This window comes from Gadus morhua, chromosome 6 (genome assembly GCF_902167405.1).
Source record: "Gadus morhua chromosome 6, gadMor3.0, whole genome shotgun sequence".
In the NCBI taxonomy this organism is placed as follows: Eukaryota; Metazoa; Chordata; class Actinopteri; order Gadiformes; family Gadidae; genus Gadus; species Gadus morhua.
The window spans coordinates 25016478-25042965 of record NC_044053.1 but is presented as its reverse complement, the minus strand read 5'-3'; the positions used below and the strand labels follow the sequence as shown (position 1 = coordinate 25042965).

The window sequence follows — 26488 nt, the reverse complement described above, 5'->3', positions numbered from 1 at the left end:
GTCGAGAGGAACAGACACTCACATGTTGGACTTTTGAGAATACTTTGCAAAATCTCATGACACTGTTATTGTTGTAAATATATATATAGTTATATGTCCTTAAGATGTTTGCGTTAATATTTGTGTTGTTTCTGCATACAAGGTTGACCTGTGCTCAGTTAGTTTCGATTGAATATGCATGTTAAGTATTAACTTAGTTTGTTTCACTAGTCACTTTTGTTGTACATAGTAACTTTACATTTTTACCTCTTTTCCACATTTGTATATAGTCACTGTTAGTACCTGGAAGCAGTAGGAGTGAGCTGCCTTTTCTTTTGACTTGTTTTCTCATGTTCTTTCATAGTTTAGGATGTTAGTTTTAGTGATGGTCTTTTTTATTATTTACTTTGACATAGGGTTTAGGTAGCTTGAACTTCCCTTTAAAATCTAGTTTGTTTTGTTTAATTATTTTGGCCTTGGTTCACTCCGAAGAGAAGCTTCATTTTCAGTTTGGTGTATTGTTTGTGTGCTAAGCAGCAATAACCTGCTTGTCATTTTGACTACGTGTGTGTGGACTCCTATTTATGTTAGGCAAATAATGTACAAAAAACATGAGAAGCATTGTGATTTTTCTGTTGGATACGTGTATATATGCACAAATACACACAGACAGATGAGTAAAAAATAGCTTAATAAGATAATCTTATCTTAAGTATATATACATATATATATGTCATATATATGTCATATATATATATACATATACATATATATATATATATATATATATATATATATGACTTATATATATTAGAGCTGTCAAGCGATTAAAATATTTAATTGTGATTAATCGCATTAATGTCATAGTTAACTCACGATTAATCGCAAATTATTTTTCTATGCTAAATATCCAGGGGTTGACACTAAGGTTTCAAAAGCACTTGCCCATCGGGCAAGTACAGGTCAGGTTCAACTTGCCCGAATGTAATGTTCACTTGCCCAAATTATAATCAGAATCGTGAACGGGCCTCTTTTTGCCAGGCACCCGGCCTGGTTTTGGGGGGGCTCAGAAAAATTCTCCTAGCTCAGACTGAAGCTGAATGTTAGCTTCAGCACATAAAAAATAACAAACTTCTCTTTGTTTACTTATTTATCGAGCGCTCACATCGTGCCATGAAGTGATTTCAGTCCACCGTTCCAACCTATTAAAGCTATCGCCAAGTTATATGTAGACCTGCATGATTTTATGCAAATGTACATGACTAAATGTCAGAGGTAGTAGCAAAGATATGTCTTTTTAACTTTTAAGTTTCTTGTAGCTCTAACTGAATAATCACTATCGCGTTTCTAGTAGGGTTGTCAGTCACGATACTGGATTTTCTAACTTCAATACTATTCCTGGAAAAAGATCGATATTCTATACCATTTTTGATATCAGGGGAAAAGTTTTGTTCAGGAAAGAACATAACAAAAGTAAATAGATTATATCTCCACAACTGCAAGGGCGATAATATCATCTTTGGGCCAAAAGAAAGATTGTTGTGCAAACGAAATATTCAATGGGGATAATACTTGGTTAAAGTGAATAAAGCCATGGAACACAGCATAAGTGGAAGATAACATTTCCACCTGAAATAATTATCAGTATCAGTTGGTCGTTATCAGTTGGGAGCGCTGTCTTACTATGAGACACAAATAAAGGTAGATATCTTACAATTTTGACACTTGACACCTCTATTTAAAGTTCAGGGCAATTGAATGCACCAAGCCAAACACTCGCAAATAAATATATGGCCACTAGATTGCGCTGAAGAATATGTTTTCTGATTGAAGGCAATTTACCTATTTCCTAAGAAACCTTCTCTTATTCATTGATTGAAAACACCATGTTAAGTTGCAAAATTTGGCCCAGATACTGGATAATCTGTTTATGGTGGTTTTATTAGATCAGAATCAACTTTGTGGACAAAAATCACAAAGGTAATACTTCATTTTTGGTTGTTAAAAGAAAAGGGGACGTTTCTTCTTAAGTTGTTATTTGCGAGTTTTAGTCACAGAATGATATGGTTTGGACTGTTGGAATAAGTGGAGGCTCAGCTTTCATGTAATATATAGTTTGTGAGGGTCCAATTTCGTGAAAAAGATCGCTATTGCTGTGTGCATGTGCACAGTTATGAAACCCAAAACCGTGTTCTTGACTTTCCTTGATAATTTGCCTCAATCCAAAGTACTTCCAAACTGCACTCCTCCATCACTACTCCATTTAACTTCTACCTAAACCGTTCGCGGAGGTGCTGCACTTGAGATGCTAGCTGTGTTGGCTAACCTTTAGCGAATCACTGCCAGAGACCGCACTGCGAGTGAGTGACAGAAGGCGGGGCTATATTCGCACTGAAGCGATGCGTGTCTGTTAACTCGCTTTTCCGAGAGAAGAGAAGACAGCGCGCTGATCAATTGCAAATACTTCTATTTTGTGTGGTTTTGAGGAACAAAAGGTTGTTCTGCCGTTTCTAAAAACATTTGAATAAATAGCTTTTATATTAACATCCACCCAAAATCCACTTGCCCGTTCGGGCAACCAGAAAAAATCTCAACTTGCCCAAACATTTTTTTTACTTGCCCCGGGCAAGCGGGCAACCGTTAGTGTCAACCCCTGATATCCCTTGATTTTTTTGTCCCATAATTCTTCTCATTTTAATTCTCTTATCAACATGGTGAAGTGCATCGGCTTGCCTTTTGCAAATGATTTTTTATTGATAACAACATTGGCATATACTGATCAAAACAGGACGATACAAAAAAAGAGCCCATAGTGCAATTAAACGACTGCTTTGAAAAAATGTAATTTGAACATAGCAGTCAGGCTACTGCTTCTTTGTTTTGAGCCAAAGAAAAAAAAAAATTTTTTTTTTTTTTTTTAAATAAAATAATTGCGTTAATCGCGCGATACATTTCTAAAGCCGTTAAAATTGGTTTGCGTTAACGCCGTTAATAACGCGTTTAACTGACAGCTCTAATATATATGTATATATACATGTTATATATATATATATGTCATATATATCTTTATTATACATTATATATTATATTATATCTATAAATAGTCTAACAGTCTAAGTAAATGAGACAAATACACACTCTGAGATAACTGAAAATTTGCGAAATGGTGTCTGTCTATCCATCGTGAAAGTAGAATGCAATTTAGTTTGTCCCAGTTGGGTTGCTGTAGATAGCGTATTGTGTGACGTAATCAGCAGACGACGGACCCCGAGCCGATCTGGAAGCCGAGCCGATGTGGTACCTACACCGGTAAACAAACCCGCGAAGCCAAATCCAGGGGCCTGTAGGCTACTACGAAGCTCGATGAGAGGGTTAGCGAGGTATGTTGAGCTGAAAGCCTGGGTTAGCTTTACCATGAAAGTCGATCTCTTTAAGCGTCGCTGTATCACCATGATGACTTACGCTCGCAACCAAACCTGGTCGGGAGCAGCTTTTCAGCGAGTCTACCCGGAGATCGGCTACTTATATCGGCGTGCGCAGCTTCCTAGCCCCTCCTCCGATAATGGCGTCACCATTTGTGGGTGTTCCCATGGACCTCGGCGCACTTATCGTACAGGCGTCTCTCCGGAGACAGAGGGTTTTTCAGGGACAGAACCGATCCCTTGGCATTGTCTGACGATATTCTTTATGAGAGATACAGATTCGGCATTTATTTAAGGCATTTATTTAATGGTCAAAATATTATTAATCAGTGGCGTAAATATCGACGGTGCAACCGGTGCAGCTGCCCCCGTCCCCGTCCCCCGTCCCCGTCAACAACTCAGCGCAAGGCAGGCACGATCCAACGCCCCCCCCCCCCCCCCCCCCCCCCTCACAACTTGGCTGCACCATAAATACGTACCCAAATTAAAAATGTAGGCGCACCAGTGCACCCAAGGAAAAAGTTAGTCTGGAGCCCAACTTGAACATGAATTGTCAGAATGTCAGTGAATCTGATTAAAAAGATAGATAGTGAATGATAGAAGTGTGGAGGAACATGTCATGTTCTGTCCAGGTCTGAAACGGGACATAATCCGTGTAGGGTTTAGACACCTGGGTGTAAACCCACGTATCTAAACTCCTTACCACACAAGGATTTCCTCCCTGAGCGGTTTCTGTTCACCCACTTTTAACCCCATATACCATTGTTGACCCTCACTCCAGACCACAGCTGGCAGACAAGCAGGCTAGCTAGCCTCTCTAAGACTGCCTCTACTGCACCTAAGAAAGTACTATCAAGAAGTTCCACCAGCTCACCAAACAGTTTGATAGAGTGGATGCCGGACAGAAAATAAGGAGAAAATTTGGCCTCCTTCTCGGAAAAGGCAGGTTCCAAATGGCCAACCCTTTGACAACCTTTTGGCGTCAGTCCACTTGCTATCTCAAATCAGACACTGAATGGTCAATCCATACTCTCTGCCTCACCCCCTCCCAAACCATAACCATTTACACCAGAACACATCCACCTTTGATGTGTAGATACTAGGGGTGTGACGATAAACTCAGCTCACGAGACGAGACGAGACAAGATATTGGGTTCACGAGAACGAGACGAGACGAGATTTTAAGAAAACTAAAATGACAAAATATATGACTGGACCGACAGACATTTATTTAACCAAGTCGCGCATGCATTTTGAAATGTTTTATTATAACTCTTTACATGCATGAAATTGAAACTAAAACTAAAATTTATAAAAGTTAAATTGAAATAAATTAAATTAAATAATATTTTTTTTTCAAGTGCAAACAATATTATGTGCAAAACCAAATCAAAGTACCGAAAATGTACTTTGATTAAATGTATTCGTTTTTGCGGTTATTCAGCCTCTTTCTTCTCCTCCGGAAAAACACGACCACATTGCTTTGTGGTATACGGGAGTAACATGTAGGCTACTTCGTATGTACACTCAAATTTTGGGTATTTTAAGTGCACTATATACTGCATGAAATTAACCACTGAGAATTCGAACACCACTACAAAATGGCGAGCACCCTATATAGTACACTATATCCGTGATAGGGAACGATTTTGAACACAGCTTATGGCTGCTTTCGATGCTTCCCCTGCTTCCCCTCCTTCTCCTCCTCTTCTTTTCCTTCTCTAGGTTCTGGCAGGCTAGATGTAGCAAAGGCGCATTACTGCCCCCACAGGCGACAAATAGAAGTTTGGATAAATCACAAATCTCGCGAGACCGATTTTTAGCACGACGGGTAATATCGTCGAGTTTAATCTCGCGAGATCTCGTGGCACGAGATCTCGTCACACCCCTAGTAGATACAGTTATGGATATGTTTATAGAGACACATTTAACATCCATGTTAAGGGATTGTTTGTATGACTTTTCAGACGAGATGATCCATGCATCATCTGCAGGGTTTAATATTCTGAGAGCCTTTCACTAATGAAGAGGCCCATTGCTGTCTTTAATCATCCTCTCCTTTCATGGCATCCTTCAGAAGTTTTATTGTGAATGAAGACTGCTGCACTCTGCAGATTCCTACCCTGTGTGACATCTCAGGTTACTTCAAGCACTTGAGGCACAATCTAGTTCTGTGCCTAGTGGAAGAGCTTCTGGCAACTACTCCCTGAAAATTAAACCTAAATGTTTTACAACATTACAAGAGAAAAACTCAAAGTGGACTCCTTGTTGTGAATGTAGGACTTGGATCTTAGCCCGTTATTTGCTTAGACAGATTAATAGTATTGACTTGTTGATCCCCTTTGTTTCAGCCATTACTCAAGCAGCCTAATCTTTCTCTTAGCAGATGAGGAGGTTCAACTCAACAGGCTTGAATAAACCAATGAATGGCTGGAAGAGGTAGCCAGGGGATGCCTCATCTGCATGCATACATATTGGAAATATTATCCATGTCAGGGATTCCTTATATTGGTTTACGTTCACCATAACCACAACTTCGCCACAACTTTATTGATGAATATACCAATTATAACACAAAATGTAGCTGCGAGCAGCAATGTGGGGGTCAAGCAGAGTGGGACTCAATAACCTAATTTTGCTGGACAGACGTAATCGGTTAGGTGGCTACATGATGATATTGGCAAATGGTTAACACAATGATAATAAAGTGAAGTTGCTTTGTAAGGGCCGGAAAAGACTTGCTGCTAACAACACCCCCCTAGGCGTTGATGATGCCCAATTAATTGGGCATCATCAGGATAGGGTCATAGGACTATGGGCCAAGTTTGGTTTGGATGCATGAAGGCCTTGCAGAGAAATGAGATGTACCAAGTTTGGCTATTATATGTTAAAGAGATTCTGAGAACAGGCTTACTTCCTGTTTGGTCAAGTTTGATTGGCTGTCACGGCCAAACGGTTTTGAATGTGAAAAAGCTGTTTGGTAGATTTGTTCAGCTTTGTCTGAAGATCATATATGGTAAGTTTTATGATGATTGGACATAATTTGTGTCCTGTGGATATGTACTAGAGCCCGACCGATATATCGGCAGGCCGATATTATCGGCCGATATTAGGCATTTTTCAAACTATTCGGTATTGGCATTTATAATGGCCGATAAATGGATATTAGAGGGCGCTCTAACGCCCAAACCCGCTGATTCAGCCAGAGTTAGGCAGAGTGAATGACGGAGATTGACGGAGATCATCGGGGTTGTTCATGTGTGCAAGTGTGTTCATGGTAAGTTGGCAACTGTCACGAGACATTGCTTGAATAACAATTAAAAGAACATCCCCATCAATTCTCTAAAGTCGATAAGCATGACTTAATTCATAACTACCATGTCCAGTTTTGCTGTTGTTACGTGTTAGCTGAGAGTGAAAAGGATTTAAAGGATAACTACAAATAACCAATGTTAGGGAAATGTGTTTGTTTTGTTGCACGTTTTTGGATTTTTTTTTAATATATATATATACTGTATATCGGCATATCGGATTTTTAAATCACAAAATATTCGTATCGGTATCGGCCTTAAAAATTCTATATCGGTCGGGCTCTAATATGTACTATTTATTTTGACAACTTTCAACATGGTGGCCAAATTCTGATGTTGCCATTGAAAATATATTATTAGCTACATGGGGCAGTCTGATAGTATCACCAGACATTGGAAATTTGTTTGAAATATACTAATTTGAAGAGAAAAGAGTTAAAACACATCTTCGTTAATTACAGCGCCCCCTAGAGGTCGACGGTCAGTTATTTCATTGAGTGTTGATGTCATGGGTCTATTGTCTTGAGATATTGTCTTACTTCCTGTTTGCCGGCTTCGCGGTCGAATTTGATTGGCTGGGTCAGATTTTTCCTTGAGAAATCATTTACTAGCTACATGGGTATTGCGACACAGTGCCATAAAGCAATGCGATAAAACATGCATTTGGGCACATTATATTATTTCACAAGCGTAGATACTGACTGCGAGAGCGCAAATCATCGCTGGGCGTGCTCGCACGCACGCACTCAGAGAGCTGCTCACCGAGCGAGGAAAACAGCTCCTCAAGAGCATTACCTCGTTGCAAGCGAGAGGGGGGAATAACTTTGTTCGCACAAAACAGCCTCTCGTGCCTAACAGCCTCTTGCGAATGATGTTCTGCTCTCTCGCTCAAATTTAATTTTGGCACTATGGGGGAGGGAACCAAGGCAGGGCGGGCTCTCCTGTGATTGGCCATTTTTGAAGCGCGATGTTTGATTGACAGCCCTCCTCAGCCCTCCTCTCATTCATTCTGAATTGTACAATCAATAGACTTCTGAAGAATAAGTCCAGCCTCCGATGCTCCGGATCCATCGGTCAAATGTCTATGGGAAATAACATGGTGTTTTTGAATGATCGTACCTAACAAACTCTGTAGGTGACAAAGAAATAAAGCTGCTCACATTTTGAACTACACACTTTTTCCATCTAGATTCCACTCGGGTTCTGGATTGTCGGTGCCGTTAAAGTAGTTAACTATTATGAAGATGCATTAACGGCACCGACAATCTTCAGAATGAATGAGAGGAGGGATGAGGAGGGCTGTCAATCAAATATCGCTCTTCAGAAATGGTAAAACACAGGAGAAGCCGCCCTGCCTTGGGTCCCTCCCCCATAGTGCCAAAATTAAATTCGAGAGAGAAGAACATCAATCATGAGAGGCTGTTTTTGCGACCCAAGTTATTCCCCCCCCTCTCGCTTGCAACGAGGTAATACTCTCGAGGAGCTGTTTTCCTCGCTCGGGGAGCAGCGCTCTGAGTGCGCACAGAGATTATTTGCGCGCTCGCAGTTAATATCTACGCGTGTGAAATAATAAAATACGCCCGAATGCATGTTTTATCACATTAGTGCTTTATGGCACTAATGTGCCGCCATACATGGGGAGGTCTGATAGTAGTTAAAACAAGTCTTCATTAATTATAGCGCCCCCTAGAGGTCAATGGTCACCATTCATTTCATTCAATTCATTGAGTGACCCCATGATGATTTCATGGGTCTATGTACAAAGTTTGGTTATGATATGTCAAAGGGCTGCTGAGATATTGCCTTACTTCTTGTTTGGCGACTTTGCGGTTGAATTTGATAGGCTGTCCCGGCCAAACGGTTCTGAATTTGATATATCGGTCTGAATTTGATAAATCGGTCCGATATGTTTTATCAAGGATGGCCTGATGATCATGTCGGCCAAAATTTGCGATGATTGGACAAAATTTGTGATAGATGCATTTTGAAGGTTTTTGACATAAACCAAGATGGCGGAAATCCATCATGGCGCTAATCGACGACATAGGGAACTCGGCTTAGTTCAAGAAATCCAATGTTACTTTGTTTGTGAACATTGGATGAATGGGTCAAAAGTTGTAAACATGAATGCATGTCCAACTTTGACCTGTTGAGAGAGAAGACGACAGCCTCCACGCGGCCTCCCCTGCAAGTAATGAGATATGGTGCAAGACCAGCTCATGAAACTAATGTCGCCACCCAATCGTCACGCTGTCAGATCAGGGCGCAAGAGGCCGGGGGGACGCAAGCTCACGTCAGGGCGGGCAGCCATCCCGACCATCGAGCGCCAGGGCCTGGCAGTGCTCCAGCTAAATGTCGAGGGCCTCACCACCGCCAAACTGGAAATCATACGCCACCTCGCCGACTCCCATGAAGTCGCGGCCGTCCTCCTTCAGGAGACGCACTGTGGAAAAGCAGACTCTCAGGTTGCCCGGGTTCCACCTCGCCGGCTCCATCCTCAGCAGGCAGCACGGGATGGCCACCTTTGTCAGGTCTGACCTCAGCTGGACAGCCACAGGCCAATCCCCTCCAGGCGCTAGTCTCGAGTGGATGTCCACGAGGATACAGACAACAACGGTTGTGAACGTGTACAAGCCCCCACCATCTGTACTGTCCACATCGGCCCTCCCAATTACCCCGGCACCCGCCATCTACGCCGGGGATTTCAACTGCCAGCACACCGACTGGGGATACTCCCACACAACACCGGATGGGGAGACGCTGAGCGAGTGGGCCTCCAATGCCAACGCCCATCTCCTGTTTGACCCCAAAGAGCCACCAAGCTTCTACTCCTCCAGATGGAACACCTTCACCAACCCCGACCTCGCCTTTGCTGTGTTCCACAGTAAGGACCCGATGCCAGAGAGAAGGGTCATTGACAGGTTCCCCCGATCACACCACCGACCGTCTGTCATCAGAATACCATCACTGGTGCAGCCGGTCGCAGGGAAGCCTGTCAAAAGATGGAATTTCCGGAAGGCCAACTGGCATGCTTTTTCTGTTGACACAGAGAGAAGATCTGTCACCCTCCCGGACCCAGACACTCCTAATGTGGATGCTGCATATGCAGCCTACTGTGAAGTGCTGACAGGGGCAGCGAAGAAAACCATACCACGAGGCTACAATGCAAACTACATCCCGGGTTGGAACGAGGAGTGCAACCACCTCCTGCGAGCCCACCAGCAGGCTAGCTCAAGAGCTGAAGTGGATGCGACAGCAACGGCACTGCTTGAGAAGCTGGACGCCACTCGCAGGGCTAGATGGACAGAGGTCGTCGAGTCGATTGACTTTACCCACTCCAGCCGTAAAGCGTGGCAGACCATAAACCAGCTCTCAGGAAGAAGTACACCGCCTCCCAAGTGCCCTGTGACAGCAAACGCCATCGCAGCCCAACTCCTGAAAAATGGCCGCTTCCCAGACGCAGACAAAGAGTTTGCCCGCTCAACATCCCACGAGGTATCCAGTCTCTCTAGGGCGGCCAGTGTCAATGCCAACCTGTCAGGAGATTTCACACCAGCTGAGCTCAAGGACGCTATGGCTAAACTCAAACAAGGCAAGGCACCAGGCTCCGACAACATCCACCCAGAGTTTGTGATCCACCAGAGCGAAATAACATCCGCCTGGCTGTGTGCTTTCTTCTCTGCGTGCCTCCGGAGGTCCAAGCTCCCAAGGGCATGGCGACGGGCCGCTGTCATAGCCCTCTTGAAACCCAACAAACCTGCGGACGACCCCAAGTCCTACAGACCAATCTCGTTGCTGTGCGTCCCTTTTAAAATCCTGGAGAGGATGATACACAGCCGAATTGAGCCAGTAGTTGACTCACAGCTACCGAGGGAACAGGCTGGCTTCCGCCGGGGCAGGTCTACAGTGGACCAGGTAACCCTTCTCACACAAGATCTCGAGGACAGCTTCCAGGCCAAAACCAAAGCTGGGGTGGTACTACTGGACCTGACTGCTGCTTACGACACCGTCTGGCACCGCGGACTCCACCTGAAGCTGCTGAGAACAATCCCGGACCGTCATATGGTCAACTTCATCATGGAGATGCTGTCAAACCGCAGCTTCATTCTCCAGACCAGTGACGGCCAGCGCAGCAGGCTCAGGAGGCTGAGAAACGGGGTCCCACAAGGGTCTGTCCTCTCAGCGATGCTCTTCAACATCTACATCTTTGACCTACCGGTGACGACATCTAGAAGGTATGGATACGCGGATGATCTAGCCATCATGCTACACCGGCCCACATGGAAGGCGGTTGAAGAGGGTCTCAATCAGGACATGGACGTCCTGGCTGCCTACCTTCGAAGCTGGCGACTGCAGCTCAGTAAGGGATAGACTGTATCAGCAGCATTCCACCTCTGCAACAGGGAAGCAAGAAGGGAGCTGGAGATCTCAGTGGACAACAAACCCCTGGAGTTCCAGCAGGCCCCAAAGTACCTGGGCGTACGCTTGGACAGGACACTGTCCTACAAACAGCATTTGGATGAAATGAGGGCTAAAGTAACAGCAAGGGTCTCACTCATCCGGCGCCTAGCTGGTACAACCTGGGGGGCCTCGGCCAAGGTTCTACGTATCTCCACACAAGCCCTCGTATTCTCTGCAGCTGAGTACTGTGCCCCAACCTGGAGTAGAAGCCCACATGCCAAGAAGGTCGATACGGCCATCAACAATGCCCTCCGGATCATAAGTGGCTGCCTGAAACCCACCCCCGTGTTCTACCTGCCAGTCCTAGCAGGAATAGCGCCAGCCGGCCTACGGCGAGAGGCCGCTACCCTCGCCCTGGCAAGGAAAGCCCAGGAACACAGTTGGCACCTCCTCCATGAAACCACCACCATGGCAACACCTCCAAGCAGACTCAAGTCCCGCCACCCATACAATCAGGCCGCACAAGAGATGCTTATTTCCATCCCGGAGGATTTGACAACCAAAGCCTGGCAGCGGCATGGAAGCAGGAGTGGGAGTCAGCAGGACAGACACGCCTACACCATTACATCCAGGATCCTGGAGGTGGCGTTGAGGGAGAAGATCTACCTCGCCGGCAATGGACCCTCCTGAACCGCCTTCGCACAGGGGTTGGCTGCTTCAAAGCGTCCATGAAGAAGTGGGGCCTAACAGACAGTGCAGCGTGTGAGTGCGGGGAGCCTGAGCAGACTGCCGACCACATCATCACCACCTGTCCCCGGCATAGACCACCCTCAGAGAAGGGCCTCTTCCAAGTGGGACCTGAGACGAGGGAGTGGCTACATGACACGAAGTTGGACATATGAAGACGATACACGAAAGAGAGAGACCTGTTGGTGGCGCTAGAGCTGATGACCTAGCGACCTTAAATTTGCTTCATGGGCTAATGGGACTGTCCTGAACTAGTTAATTACAATTTTCTGAACTTTTCACTAAGGCTGCCATAGACTCCCACTGAAGGATAATAATAATAATAATAATAATAATAATAATAATAATAATAATAATAGGAAAACGTACGAAAACAATAGGTTGTCTCACGGTCAAATTGTCAGATTGAAATTTGCTAATAATCTGTTTAAATATTGGTCTGCTGAAACCGCTCCTCTCATCGATGCCGTAAGTCTGCGACGAGATGCCCTCGCTGTGATGACAGCGCTCTGTGGCTACGGAGGATTGCATTTCTCCACAGCCTACGAAGTCCTTATTTGCAATATGAACATTTATCCAGAGAGGACCAAGCGCGCAAAAGTAGTCTGTGTGATCCCTGTCTAGGGCTGCTCGATTATGGGAAAAATCAAAATCATGATTATTCAAACGATTATTTTTGAGTTTGAAAACTTGTATTTATTCAGCATGTTTCTCCCTAAAAAAAACTTTGTAACTGAGAGCTTTGAAATTTAGCCTTAAAAAAAATACACAAAATGGTCAAAAAGAAAAACTTCCAATCTAAAATAATATACAGATATGTATCCAGCTGTTCAGTCCTGCCCTATCCCTGTCTCTAGTGTTTTGTGTGCTTTGACCAGCAGTTGGTCTGCTTATAGGTCGGAATGAATCGGCCACCGATTCTTGACAGGCTGGGTACTTTATTCTTACACACAACCGGACTTGTTCTTTTCTTCACTAGACTGACGCACACACACATATGCTACCGCTCGCTCTCCTGGCTCGTCCACTCATTCGCTGAAGTCGCTCACACACTGCCATTCTCGCGCACACACACGCTACCCGTAACACTTAGCCTTGTTACTGTGATCAGACGTTCATGTTTTTTCCCATCTATTTGAATGTTAGGCTATTAAATATGTTGCATTCTATACGGCCTGATTAAGTCATTATTTAAGCTACATAGCCTAATAAGAGGCGATAATAGGATATCTGACCGGAATATCATCAAAATGTCCGGAAAAGGAAACCTATGCAGGTCACTGTGACCGGCACCGTTTTTTTCTAGCGGGAACGCTATCAAACTATTCATATTACTATTATTTATTTGACATTAATATTTTAAAATCCGTAAGCCTAAAATTCTTGAACCCGTAAAGGGACATGGGATAAAAAAAATGAACGTTTCTCGTGAGCATGAGAAAGTTTCTGGTGCGCACGCGAAAGTATATCGTGCGCACGAGAAAGTATCTCGTGCGCACGAGAAAGTATGTCGATCGAACGAGAAAGTATCGTACGCATATCACTGGCAGTGTGCGTGTGTGTGTGTGTGTGTGTGTGTGTGTTAGTGTACTTTAAATGTGAATAAGTGCACATGTAAATCTCGATTTTATTTGAATAACGTATTTATTGTTGTACACAGCCTGTCAAGAATCGGTTGCCGCTTCCGACCATATTCCGACCTATAAGGCACACTAACCATCTCGTAGTTGGAGGCAAGAGAGTATACGTGCTCCAATAGTGCGAGATAAAAATAAGGCACATTCATTTGAAGGATTTTAGCTTGTGTGTGCCCGTGCCCGCAATAAATCACACACAAGCTAAAATCATTCAAATTAATGTGCTTTATTTTTATCTCTAATTATTGGATCACGTATACTCTCTTGCGCTCCGCCTCCAACTACGACATGGTTATGGTGCATTATAGTATTCTCTGGGAACCGACTCGGATCTCACGCCACGCCCACACTTCAAGCGTTTTATGTTTTGCTCAGTCGTTAGAGGAAAACATGGACGCCACTAGGGCTGCAACTAACGATTATTTTAATAATCGATTAATCGGTCGATTATTTTTTCGTTTAATCGATGAATCGGATAAAAAAAAAGAAACATTTGAAATTGCCGCATCTTTATTCAAAAACTGAACAATACTTCAAATTCACAGTGCAGACTGAAGTGTAAAACACCAGGTTATTGATCCAACGTCCCGGAACTATTAAAAGTAATATTAAATAATAAAAAATAAAAAAAAACATAACTGGGATAACACAAAAAAAAACATACAATGTATGATATACTTTTATATGTATATAAGGGATGTCCATGGTTAACCGGTCAAACCTATTGATACCATTTTCGAGACTCCTTGAAATAGAACTGTGGTCGCTCACACTAAAGCTCGCTGTGGGCGTGCATGAACCATGAACCAACCTGTCGGCGGCTGGCTGTAAACAGTACTGCGCCTATGAGTAACTTATTAATCGCGCGACGCAACGAATCGACGACCAAATTCGTTGCCAACGCATTTAGTAATAGATTTTTATCGATTTTATCGATTCGTTGTTGCAGCCCCAGACGCCACCCGGAAAGCTGTTGTCGCGGTAGCATTGGCAGAGTACCAGGCGCTCCAAAATAGGTAGGCTATAAGCCATAGGCAGAGACACGGACGCAGTTAGGTATTGCAGTAATACGAGTGATTGAAATTGCAATTTAAACCACCAAAGCGGTCCAAGCACAATGAAAACAGTTCATACTTCAAGTCACACCGGGCGCAGCCATCTTAAATTCTGTCTCGGAATTTTGCTCGGTCACCACTGAGTTCAACCGAGATGGCGAGTTTGCTGTCCGAGGAAAAGGGGCGTGTTCGTACGTGTCGCTAGGCAACTTCCTCGGACCTCCGAGACGGATGGCTAATAAAACGCAGCATGAGTTACACCTTTCCTGCTGTCGGCTCCCAGACCGAGGAGCACAGGGGAGACGTTCCCTCCAGGGCCGATGCTCTCTCGGGGCAGGCTTTGACATTAACGGTTGCCCGCTTGCCCGAGGCAACCAAAAGTCATATTTGGGCAAGTTGAGATTGATTTCTGGTTGCCCGAACGGGGCAAGTGGATTTTGGGTGGATGTTAATATAAGGGCTATTTATTCAAATGTTTTTAGAAACTGCAGAACAACCTTTTTTTCCGCAAAATAACAAAAAATATAAGTATTTGCAATTGATCAGCGCGCTGTCTTCTCTTCTCTCGGAAAGCGAGTTAACAGACACGCATCGCTTAGTGCGAATATAGCCCCGCCTTTTGTCACTCAGCCAACAAAGCTAGCATTGCAAGTGCAGCGCCTCCGCGAACGGTTTAGGTAGAAGGAAAATGGAGTAGTGAAGGAGGAGTGCAGTTTGGAAGTACTTTGGATTGAGGCAAATTACCAAGGAAAGTCATATGCAAGAACACGGTTTTGGGTTTCATAACTGTGCACATGCACAGCAATAGCGATCTTTTTCACGAAATTGGACCCTCACAAACTATATATTACATGAACGCTGAGCCTCCACTTATTCCAACAGTCCAAACCATATCATTCTGTGACTAAAACTCGCAAATAACAACTTAAGAAGAAACGTCCCCTTTTCTTTTAACAACCAAAAATGAAGTATTACCTTTGTGATATTTGTCCACAAAGTTGATTCTGGTCGAATAAAACCACCATAAAGAGATAACCCAGTGTCTGGGCCAAATTTTGCAACTAAACATGGTGTTTTCAAACAATAAATAAGAGAAGGTTTCTTAGGAAATAGGTAAATTGACTTCAATCAGAAAACATACTCTATTTACTTTGGGTATGTTCTTTCCTGAAAAAAACTTTTCCCTTGATATCGAAAATGGTATAGTATTTCGTAGGGGTGTGACGAGATTTGCGAGATTTGTGAGCTATCTAAACTTCTATTTCTGCCCTGTGGGGGCACTATTGTGCCTTTGCTACGTCTAGACTGCCAGGTCCAGCTTTCCTCGTGAGTGTCCGTATTGTTTACATGATGTGGGCGCATCCATAGATATATATATTAACTAGATGCCCTTCGGCGGCGTCTAGAACGTCACCACTGGCGGCCATCTTACCACAGTAAGCCGCTCAGCCATAACATTGTGTTGGTAGTGATTCATGTACTTTTTAAACAACCATAACTTGCTCAATTTTCAACCGATTTACAAACGGTTTGGTTTATTACAAACGTTATTATGATATTGTACCTATTTTAGAACATTATTCTATTTTTCATTATTCTATCAAAAGTATGCTGCCGAGTGTATCGTCAAACCCCTAGTATTTCGATATTTTTCCAGGTATAGTGTCAAAGTTAGAAAATCCAGTATCGTGACTGACAACACTACTAGAAACGCGTGAATTGTGATTATTCAGTTGGAGCTACAAGAAACCTGAAAGTTAAAAAAGACATATCTTTGCTACTACCTCTGACATTTAGTTAAGTCCATTTGCATGACATCATGCAGGTCTGCATATAACTTGGCGATAGCTTTAATAGGTTGCAACGGTGGACTGAAATCACTTCATGGCACGATGTGACCGCTCGATAAATAAGTAAACAAAGAGAAGTTTGTTATTTTTTAAACACAACATGTGTGGAAGCTAACATTCAGCTTTAGTCTGAGCTAGGATGATTTTTCTGAGCCCCCCCCAAAACCCGGCCACGTGCCTGGCAAAAAGAGGCCTGTTCACGATTCTGACTATAATTTGGGCAAGTGAACATCACATTCGGGCAAGTTGAACCTGACCTGTACTTGCCCGATGGGCAAGTGCTTTTTGGAACCTTAGTGTCAACCCCTGTCGGGGGCAACACCCTTCACTTTGACCGACAGTGGGTCTGCTTATAGGTCGGAATATGTTTGGGATAAAGCGGCCACCGGTTCTTGACAGGCTGGGTACTTTATCTTAAACACAACCGGACTCGTTCATTACTTCACTAAACTGACACGCACGCTATCGCACGCTCTACTCACTCGTCCACCCACTCGCTGACGACACACACACACACACACACACACACACACACACACACACACACACACACGCGATATTTCCCCGTGCTCATGAGATACTTTCTCGTGAGCACCAGATACTTTCTCGTGCTCATGAGAAACGTTTACTTTTTTTTTTTTCATGTCCCTTTATGGGTTCCGTACTAAACCACAAAACTAGTTGAGGATTTTTTTTGCCTACCTGCAAGCATCCTCCAACTGAAATCTTTGGTTATTTATTTATTCATTTTGCTATACTTTAAAAGTATTCTTTCTGTTCAAATCTGTTCAATGTTCCAAATTATTTGTTATAAAATGTTGCATTAAGTTAATTGTTATATAAGTGTTGTTTAAATAAAGGGATGTATCGAACCGTGGGTTAGAAATCGTAATACAAACCGAAACTTTTTTTTTACCATTAAGCATGCAAATTCTCTTTTTGTAAATCTAACAAATTAGTGCTTCAGATATAAATCAACATATTGAGCCTTGGACTAAGGTAGGAGCTGGATTTCAACTAAAAAGATATGTGAAGATGAGTCATGACCACCACAACACTCTTATTCCTACTTCGGCCCTGCGGCCCTACGGCCCTGCGTTACCTGTCTGGATACAATCATGTCCTCAAACCACCTGATGTCCAAGTCGGACCATGTTAGGCTCTCCAAAAACCAACCAACCATGCTCTCCAAAAACCAACCAACCATGCTAGGCTCTCCAAAAACCAACCAACCATGATAGGGTCTTCAAACCAACCAACCATGCTAGGCTCTCCAAAAACCAACCATGCTAGGCTCTTTAAACCAACAAACTGTGCTAGGCTCTCAAAGAAACAAATCATCTTCAAACCCCCCAGCCCCCACGTACTATATCGTGATATCTATGAAATGTCCCACATCGTGATAGAAGACTTTGTCGATATTGCACAGCCCTGCGACCATGATAGGCTCCTTAAACCAGGCAACCAACCATGATGGGCTCTTCAACCCAACCAACCATGAAAGGCTACTCAAACCAACCAACCAACCATGGTTTGGTTTAAGGTGCTCTTCAAACCAACCACGCTTGCTAGAATCTTAAAACCCTTGTAAATCCACGGTCCTTAGAAATTAAAGTTGTGAGTCTGATTGGAAACTGTGCTTCAGCTTTTCGACTTTGATTAAAAATAAAGACACCAGGTCAGTACATGGCTACTCCTCATGCATACTTTATTCTGCTGCACAAAATACCGAAAACGCTGAATACCATAATGTATTAGATAATAAAGATGATAATATACCACAATATATACGAATAAAGCTGCTTTTGACTTATGTGCTTGAGTTCAGTGTTGAACTGACTCAACCTGTCAACCTCAAGCCATTCCTACTTGGCCAAACGCCTTTCTGTGATTGGCTAATAATGAGACGGTTTGGAGGAATACAATGGGGGGAGGTGGATGGAGGAGGCCTTATTGAGCACAAAGACCCGGTCCCTGTCATAGAGCGAGCACTGTGTCGCACCAGCATTCCTCCCTGCTGCTACAACAACACAATCAGCCCATTGATGGCCAGTACAGTATGCTAATCATGCTAATAATGTGGACGGGTTGCTAATCAGCATTCTGTCAGGGTGGACAACTCTAACCTGCTTTAATTCATCTCCAGGAGATCAGGAACGACCCCCGTCACCCACCCTTCACACACAGCTTTCTAGTCCTACTGCCACCCATCCACCTAATGGAAACAACCCTCTTGTCCTGCCATCGGCCGTCAACTTAGCACGCACGCGTACACGATGGTGAGATGCTCATTGCTCACCACTCACCGCTAGCAGGAAGGGTGTCTTATTGAAAGCAAACTCCAACGTATTGGGGATCAAGCTATCAACCCACCAGAGTAGTTCTAGTTACTGAGGCATTATATTCTGTACTTCATGGAGATATGAAACATATTGGACTTGATGTAAGGGTATTTACATCAGCCGAGTGTCAGTAAGGGACGTCAGGGAAGTTCAATAGTACACAAGCTGCATGAAATCATGTGAGCTGTTATCATGGAAACTGTGTTTGCATTGCTGTTGTTGGGTTTGTCCTGGGACCCAAGGTTCAATGGTTACGATTACTAGCAAGTTATTTAGCAGACACTTTTGTCCAAAACCACTTGCAGTTCCCCGTACAGATACAGGTAATTTAGGAGCAGGTAGACATCAGAATGTCCATCTGCGCACGCACACGCACATGCACACACAAACACACAAGTATATCTCTGCAGCAGATAGAGAGAAAATGGAAGGGAAGTGAGTAGCTTGGCTAGCTTCCTGCTAGCAGACAGTTTAGGAAATCTGCTGTGTGGAGAGAAAGTGTCCACGTCTGACCTCTTAGTTTGGAGAACAATCCATGAAGTTGAGTTTTTCAACCATTTCTACTGTTATACTACACGTTCATTAACGTGTGTGTGTGTGTGTGTGTGTGTGTGTGTGTGTGTGTGTGTGTGTGTGTGTGTGTGTGTGTGTGTCTTCAAATGTGTAAAAACAAAATAAAATGGAAAATTAGGTAATAATTCTGCTTCCTTTAAGCATAGTAAATATTAAAAAAAAATGCTTGTGTCCACATAAAATAAAAACTTATAAAAAAAAATTAAACAAAATAAAGTGCAATCTGAGGCATTATTCCTTCTTCTTTTGAACATGGATAGTAAATAAAATAAAATGAAAACTGTAAAAAGACTACAACCAAACACAGACAGCCCATTTCCGCTTCCGGTCCGGTCTCCGTTTCAATGGGATTTACGAAACGCCAAATAAAAGACGACAGAAACTTTATTTCACTACGGTACTTCATCAACGAACACCACTACCCGTTTGGTTGGTTGCACATTCCTGAAAATGAACGTTTAGGGTTGTTTTAAGGACAGGTTTTTGAATGCCCAAAGCCAGCCATTCTGAAGCAGGCAGGGGTGAATCGAAATGAACCAAATACCCTAGACAGGACCAATAGTCAACATTTCGGTGTCAACCACTATATTTCATCCTAGACAAACCAGAAAGGGGGCTCAATATGCTAAATACCGGAATTGTCCTTTTAAAACATGCACTGATCACGTGAACGCACAATTTAATTTTTTTTTTTTTCAGCCGATCCGCTGATCACTTGCGTCCCGAACCGTGAGGGTTGAGCCGTACGGATCACGGGTAACCCATGAACCGTTGTTGCACTGTGTGTGTGTGTGTGTGTGTGTGTGTGTGTGTGTGTGTGTGTGTGTGTGTGTGTGTGTGTGTGTGTGTGTGTGTGTGTGTGTGTGTGTGTGTGTGTGTGTGTGTGTCTCATCCAAACCCCCATTCACCAGTTGTGTGTGTCATTTGCAAGATTGCTGGCTGGGCCCTATCCTATTCTAACAGCTAGCTCTTCACTAACAGTCTGAAATAATGATAGATGACACGACAATTCACACCAGCTGAAGTCTTACATTTTCAAGCTTTACTGACAAGCCGTTGAGAAATAAACTATCAATTTCAAAATGATCTGAAACAGAAAATCAATGCCTAAACTAAAGCTATGCATGTGTCCAGAAAGACAGATTAATGATCTACTCCTACTAGTACTTCAATTGTGCCAATTCTTTGTTTGATATGTGCTGCTTTAACGCGTTATTTTCTGTCCATTAGGCTATCCGTAGTCTATAATATCTAATCTTATAAAGTTAATACAGAATAGATACACAACTAACTTTTGTGATTCATGGTTATGTCTGGTTAGCACACATATTTTCATAGTTCTGCAGTGTGTGAACAGCTTTGCATTTAAATATGTTGCAATAGTCTAGAGATAGAAACGTCAGCTGGTTTATGCAGAAGTCATCCCTTTCAACTCCTCCTGCATTCAGCAACTAGACTGACATGTAAATGTCTCGGAAAATCCATATTATTCTGCTTTTACTTATTTGTTTTCGTACTGTGTTACTGGTTTTTAAAATTAAGGTATAGCCTGAAATTGATTAAAATGCCATTAGTGACTGACAAATGTTGTTTAATGATGCTCAAATGACAATGTACCGTAGTTCAACTTACAGAAAACAATGCAAACACAAAAGAATGTAAGAAGCACATAACAAGAGGTAAAAGTACTTCTCTAAAAGCCAAATCTGGTCATGTTGTCAAGTCTACACGACCTATACGTTCTGAAATTGAACAGATAGTTTCGTTTAGATATAACATATTGAACAGATAGTGTGAGATATTGAACAAAAAGTTCACTATAGATGTGATACAGCGAACAGATAAGGTAGTAGAAAATTGACATACCCTCCGCGATTAGCTCTTCCACCGTGACCTGATAGCGGCCCACGGCGAACACTTTCCCGGAGTAGCTGCTGCTGGTCCCGGACCCTCCGAGTCCCCCGCTCTCCGACCTCGGCATCCTGGAGAACTTTTTCATCCTTCCTCTGAATACAACCGACCCGTCTGCCCCTGTTCCCTATAGTACAAATGTTCTCCCAGTCTAGCAGGTCCTTTGGGAGAGTGTTTTCATGCCTCGGAGGACCTACTCATTTAACCCGGAGGTCATGACAACAAGCCGGGTGTCTCGTCGGGAAGACTCGGACAACGTCGACTCAGGGGCAGTCCAGTTAAAGTCCTAGAAACCACCAATCACCACCATGTTAATGTAGAAACAACACCAACCCTGTGGTCCCACACCTCTATAGACAGACCGCCGGACACCAGCCAGTCGGGGACTGGCTCGTGTCCAGCGGTCTGAAGAATGGAAGAATAACAACAATGTTGCGGAAACTCCCCCCGTGATATCATTGAGGAGCACCCTATACATAGATATTGTATATAGATATAGTATTTACATATAGTTTGATAGATATATCCTTATCTATCTTCCTAACCAGATAGCCTATCTGCTTTGTTTATCCCTCTATATCTATCCAAACTAAATCTCCTTACAGCTGTACCTATATCTATCACTTCTATATGACCAAGGATTATCACCTTTAAGACCCTTATTATTATTAAACACACATAACTCTTTATCGATCCACCCCAGGTCAAACTAGTTCAGAGTCCAGCCGGAAGCCCTCCACTTCGGGGTAGCCTCCTATGCTAGGCTAACTGACGCTCCCTCGCTGTCTCCCTATGCTAGAATAGCGGTTGTGATTAGCCACACACCTATCTTGCATGTGTGTAAGTAAGTCAATTAAAAACACATTTGATCTCATACTCTGCTAGCGGTGTTTGTATCCCCCGTCTCTAGGCGCCTTTCTCCGGGTCATCTTCTGGAGCGCGTCGCTAAACTTCAGACTCCCAGCGGTCTGTTTTGACCCATCTCTGCCCCGCCCTCCTATTGTGAGTTGGTTGGTGGAGGACAGGAAAACGCCCGCCGAGTTGTGGCCTGATTGGACGGTGAGGATGACAGTCAGGGTCCAGGATGCGTGGTTGAGGAAGACCCTGAAAGTGTGCAAATTGGTCACACTGTTTCTCTTTGATAACTTTATAAAATTGGCCTTTGCAGTTATAGATTCGTATACATTCTGTATAAAACAATATAATAGTTATATTGATTATTTCCAAATTGTTATATATTATGTACAACGACAGAATAGTATTAATTTAGTATTTACTTCCGTCTGCATTCACTTTTTAGTTCAGCATCTGTTAACTGATTTACAGACGGTCTCGAGGCAAAGTAAGACAGACTAAAGCAACTTAGTTCAACTAAGGGCATTGTTTAAGGCCCATGTCAAAGTTTGTTCTTATATATACTAGTCTCTATTCTTTTATCCACGTTTTAAATATTACACTTCTTTCAACCTCATGTTCTACAAGCAGCACATGATGGCCACATATCACATAATCAGTCAAGAGTCGATCACGTGACATAAACCCGTGTGCGTGGCGTGCACCCATGTGGTTTTGGTGAGGTTTAGATTGTTGGTTGTGTTGGTGAGGATGCAGAATGCAATGTGTGGATTTCAGGATTTTATTCAAAAAGGCACCAGATGATAGGCATGACATTAATAACATATTATTAATTCAAAATAGCACCAACAATATATGAGGATTTCCCTAACTTCTCAATCAGTGATTATTGTTAGGCACAAAGGTGAAGGGAGAGAGAAACAGACTGATAGAGATTTAGAGATAAATTGACAGACATACACACAGACATAGACGGCTGGATTGATTGAGGCAGCGTTGGCAACCAGGAAGATTAAGCAAAGTATGACAAATTAGGAGAGTAATACGTCATTGTGTTTAAAATATATATATTTAAAATATATATAAGTAGTCCAAGAGGGATATTTAGTCTCTTAGACTATTTTCCACACGCCATTCCGTCCACAATATGAAACCTTTGACACAAAAAATATTTGATTGATTCTGTTGTGGTGTGGACCCAACCCAACAGCAGTAACACACAATATATAAACTACTGGACCAGTATTCAAACTCAGTCGTTATGCAACGACAGGAAGGCCAAAGTAGAAATTCTCTGTAAATCACTTTGGATGATTCGAAATACTGCAGGGCACTTAGTATCGCAGCGTTAAACAAACCATTTCACAGAGGAACTGTTTGAAATGTATATGTATCTATAAAATATCAACAGTATCTGTTCCAGTGCAACTGTAAGAAATGTAAATGTTTAATAAGTATCGACAGTATCTGCAAAATAGAATATTCATCCAGTGAAACTTTCCAATGTAAATGCATAATCCTAACAGTGATGCTACCAAACTATATCTACAGGTGAATGAAGGTTTTATACATATTCATAACAGTGATGCTACCAATCTATATCTGCTTGTGAAGGAAGATTTAATTGCACTTGAACAGCTCACATCCATTATATCTTCCTTTATTTACACTCCAGGCTGCTTCACACCGCAGGGGGGCTAACATGGCACAGCAACTGCCAGCCTGGAAACTGATTGGCTAAGAAACAAGCAGACTGGAGACATGGTTACCATGGATACCATCCTGATTCGGAGCTGAGCCACCCATAATACTCTTGGAATTACGTGATGGAACGTGCGCGTTAGCTTGGTTGTGAAATCATGATGTCATGTTGTTGTCTGCTATCAAACCCGTTTCCCTTTCTCACCTGATATAAAAATACATACAACATTTACTTTCTTGAAAAACAAACTCAGAACTTGGAAAATACCAGTTCAATAGACTTGAGCGCCCGCTGTTCGTTTCCTCCTCCTCTGACGTGCTTCCTGCCGCGCCCATACCAACAGGAAGTGGAGCGAACAGCACGGCTACACCTCCGTCCCATCGCCCAGGTTGTTGTGGAGCTTTACCCCAAGGTTGACCTGCTTCGTCTTGTTGTTGACCTTGGCGGTGCGCGTGTCATGGTTGCCGTGGAGATCGTTGAAGTTGCGTACTGTGCAGTGTCTGCTGCTGAAGTTCTTCTCCAGGCGCTTGTCCAGACACACCTCTACCTTGGTGTTCAGTGGGTACTCCTCACGAGAACCCTTCCCCCCCCCCGCCCGGCAGCGCTGCACCAGCAGGCAGGAGGCCAGCAGGATGAGGACCAGAAGGGAGACTGCGGCCACCCCGCCCCCCACCGAGCTCCCAAGGTAGGCGTTGTAGGCGGGGGCCGGCGTTGCCTGCAGCCGCAGAGACTTCATGTTGGTTCCGTTCTTCACCTGGTCGCCCTCATTGTCGTAGATCAGAGACTCGTCCAGCGTCAGGCGCCCGCTGCTGTCCACCAGGTCACGGCGGTGGCGTGCGGCGGGCAGGGCGGGCAGGGCAACGCCCAGCAGGGAGCGTTGGAGCCGCACACCGGACCGCGACTCCGGTGAGATGACGTAGATGACCTGCAGGTACCACTGGTGTCCCGCCTCCACCTGTCAATCAAGAGCACAATCAGCATTACCTTAATCTGAACCCAGAGCCGTGAGAGCTGCTGGGTTACCATAGAGACACAGCTATGGGCTGCTCATACGGGGAGATCACAGACCTTGTAGAGTGCGTCCACCTTCATGGTGAAGCCGTCCACGCCAGGCATAGCCGCCATGGGATGCAATTCCGGGAGGTCCGAGGCGAAGTTAGCCTCGAAGGGAACATCGTGGAAGTAGCTGTCACACACATCGGGCTGCTTACGATCCTGGAAAATACACACACACACACACACACACACACACACCCCCACACTCTTCTTTATGAGCCTTGATAAAAGCAGCAGACTAACCTTGATAACGGACTGCAACTGTGATCCAATACCTACTGTATTGCGTGAGTAATAGGTTATTATATGTAACAACTGAGTGAGTATGACATGACATGATATGATGCTACTGAGTAAGTAAGTGGTATTATGACACTTTAGTACTGAAGATACTACCTCAGTATCTTCAGTTATATTCAGGTATTAGCATTGTGTTGTAGTATTGTACCAGCAGGAGGAAGCGGTGTTTGAGGCTCTTGGAGGGTTGTAAGCAGCCGTACTGCGGGCCCTCGTTGTACAGCGTTCCAGTGGGGTCAAAGAAGGGGACGTATCCGTCTCTACCGGTGCACAGGTACACCTTCTCCAGCTGCAGCCGGTAGGCCGCGTTCAGACTCTGCTCCGGGTTCCACAGCACCCTGCCATACAGTGTCTGACCTGCAGGGGGAGCACAGCACACAGGACAGCAGTAAGAACGTGCACCCTAACCCTAGTCTCACAGAGCCAGTCTTTCCATACCAAAATCTAGGACACAGTTTTGGTTAACTGTGTCAGGAACCGCCTACTTGTTAGGACAAGGTCTTGATTGACAGGCAAGCATGACCAACCACGGGCCGTGCGAATGAGGGGAAGAGTTTAGGATTAACCTCACTCTCAATCTCTCTGTCGCTCTGAGATGTTGTATCTTATTATTACAAATAAATGATATATATAGATCCAAATATACAATAAAATCTCATGTTCAGCTCTCCTGGAGGAGGAGAGCGGCTGTTAGAAGAGGATTTTGGGTATTGAAGTACCCATGGAGAAGGCCCCCTTGTAGTCCATCTCAGCCAGGGAGATGTCTGCGGCGGCTGGGTCCAGGAGGAAGAGCTTGTCGTTGTTACACAGCTGGAACTCTGTGTTCAGGGAGTAGACCAGCGGGACCGGCCGGTTGGTCTGCTGGAAGGAGATCGGAACCAGGAACCTTCAGGAGGACAACACAATGAGACACACAATTTGGGAACACGTTCAAATTACGAGCCTGTGTGCAGTCTGTGTGCCATTTAAAAGTAATGTCTTTATTTTAATCAATCAAAATGTTTCAGGGATGTTAACTTTGCTTCCTATAGAGGTTAAGCGTGAAAAGGAGAGAGGTGAGAGGTCAGAAAGTTCTGGGTTTAGTGGTGAGAGGTCAGAGAGGTAGGCGGTCCGAGGGGCGGGGCCTACTTCTCGGGGGCGTGCGCAGTGCAGGACAGGGGTTTGTCTGCCGGGTCGATCCAGGGCTGGGTGGGCTGCACCGTGCACGGGACCAGTAACACTGTGTACTCTCCAGAGTAGTCCTTCCTGTCCCGACAGGAAACACACAGAGGAGAGGGGTTAAACTGCTACACAACACAACAGTCTCATTAAATGTACTCACAAGGAATACAACATGTAAACCCAACCCTA

At 44.0% G+C, this 26488-nt stretch overlaps 2 protein-coding genes across 6 annotated transcripts in view; both read right to left on the bottom strand.

The window, feature by feature from the left end:
- bmp2k (BMP2 inducible kinase) overlaps window positions 1–22236 on the bottom strand; it is a 59686-nt gene extending 37450 nt beyond the window's left edge. For all 4 annotated transcript variants that reach the window (XM_030359329.1, XM_030359330.1, XM_030359331.1 and 1 more), the window contains exons 1-2: window positions 22106–22236; window positions 21184–21514 (exon numbers count right to left, since the gene is read on the bottom strand). In XM_030359329.1, coding sequence (XP_030215189.1) covers window positions 21184–21316 — 133 coding nt within the window. In that variant the 5' untranslated portion in view covers window positions 21317–21514; window positions 22106–22236. The remainder of the gene's footprint in view (window positions 1–21183; window positions 21515–22105) is intronic.
- A 614-nt stretch (window positions 22237–22850) lies between these two features.
- Window positions 22851–26488, bottom strand: part of fras1 (Fraser extracellular matrix complex subunit 1) — a 159418-nt gene continuing 155780 nt past the window's right edge. For both annotated transcript variants that reach the window (XM_030358483.1, XM_030358484.1), the window contains exons 69-73: window positions 26267–26383; window positions 25858–26024; window positions 25290–25495; window positions 24854–25000; window positions 22851–24740 (exon numbers count right to left, since the gene is read on the bottom strand). In XM_030358483.1, the coding sequence (XP_030214343.1) occupies window positions 24150–24740; window positions 24854–25000; window positions 25290–25495; window positions 25858–26024; window positions 26267–26383 (1228 nt within the window). In that variant the 3' untranslated portion in view covers window positions 22851–24149. The remainder of the gene's footprint in view (window positions 24741–24853; window positions 25001–25289; window positions 25496–25857; window positions 26025–26266; window positions 26384–26488) is intronic.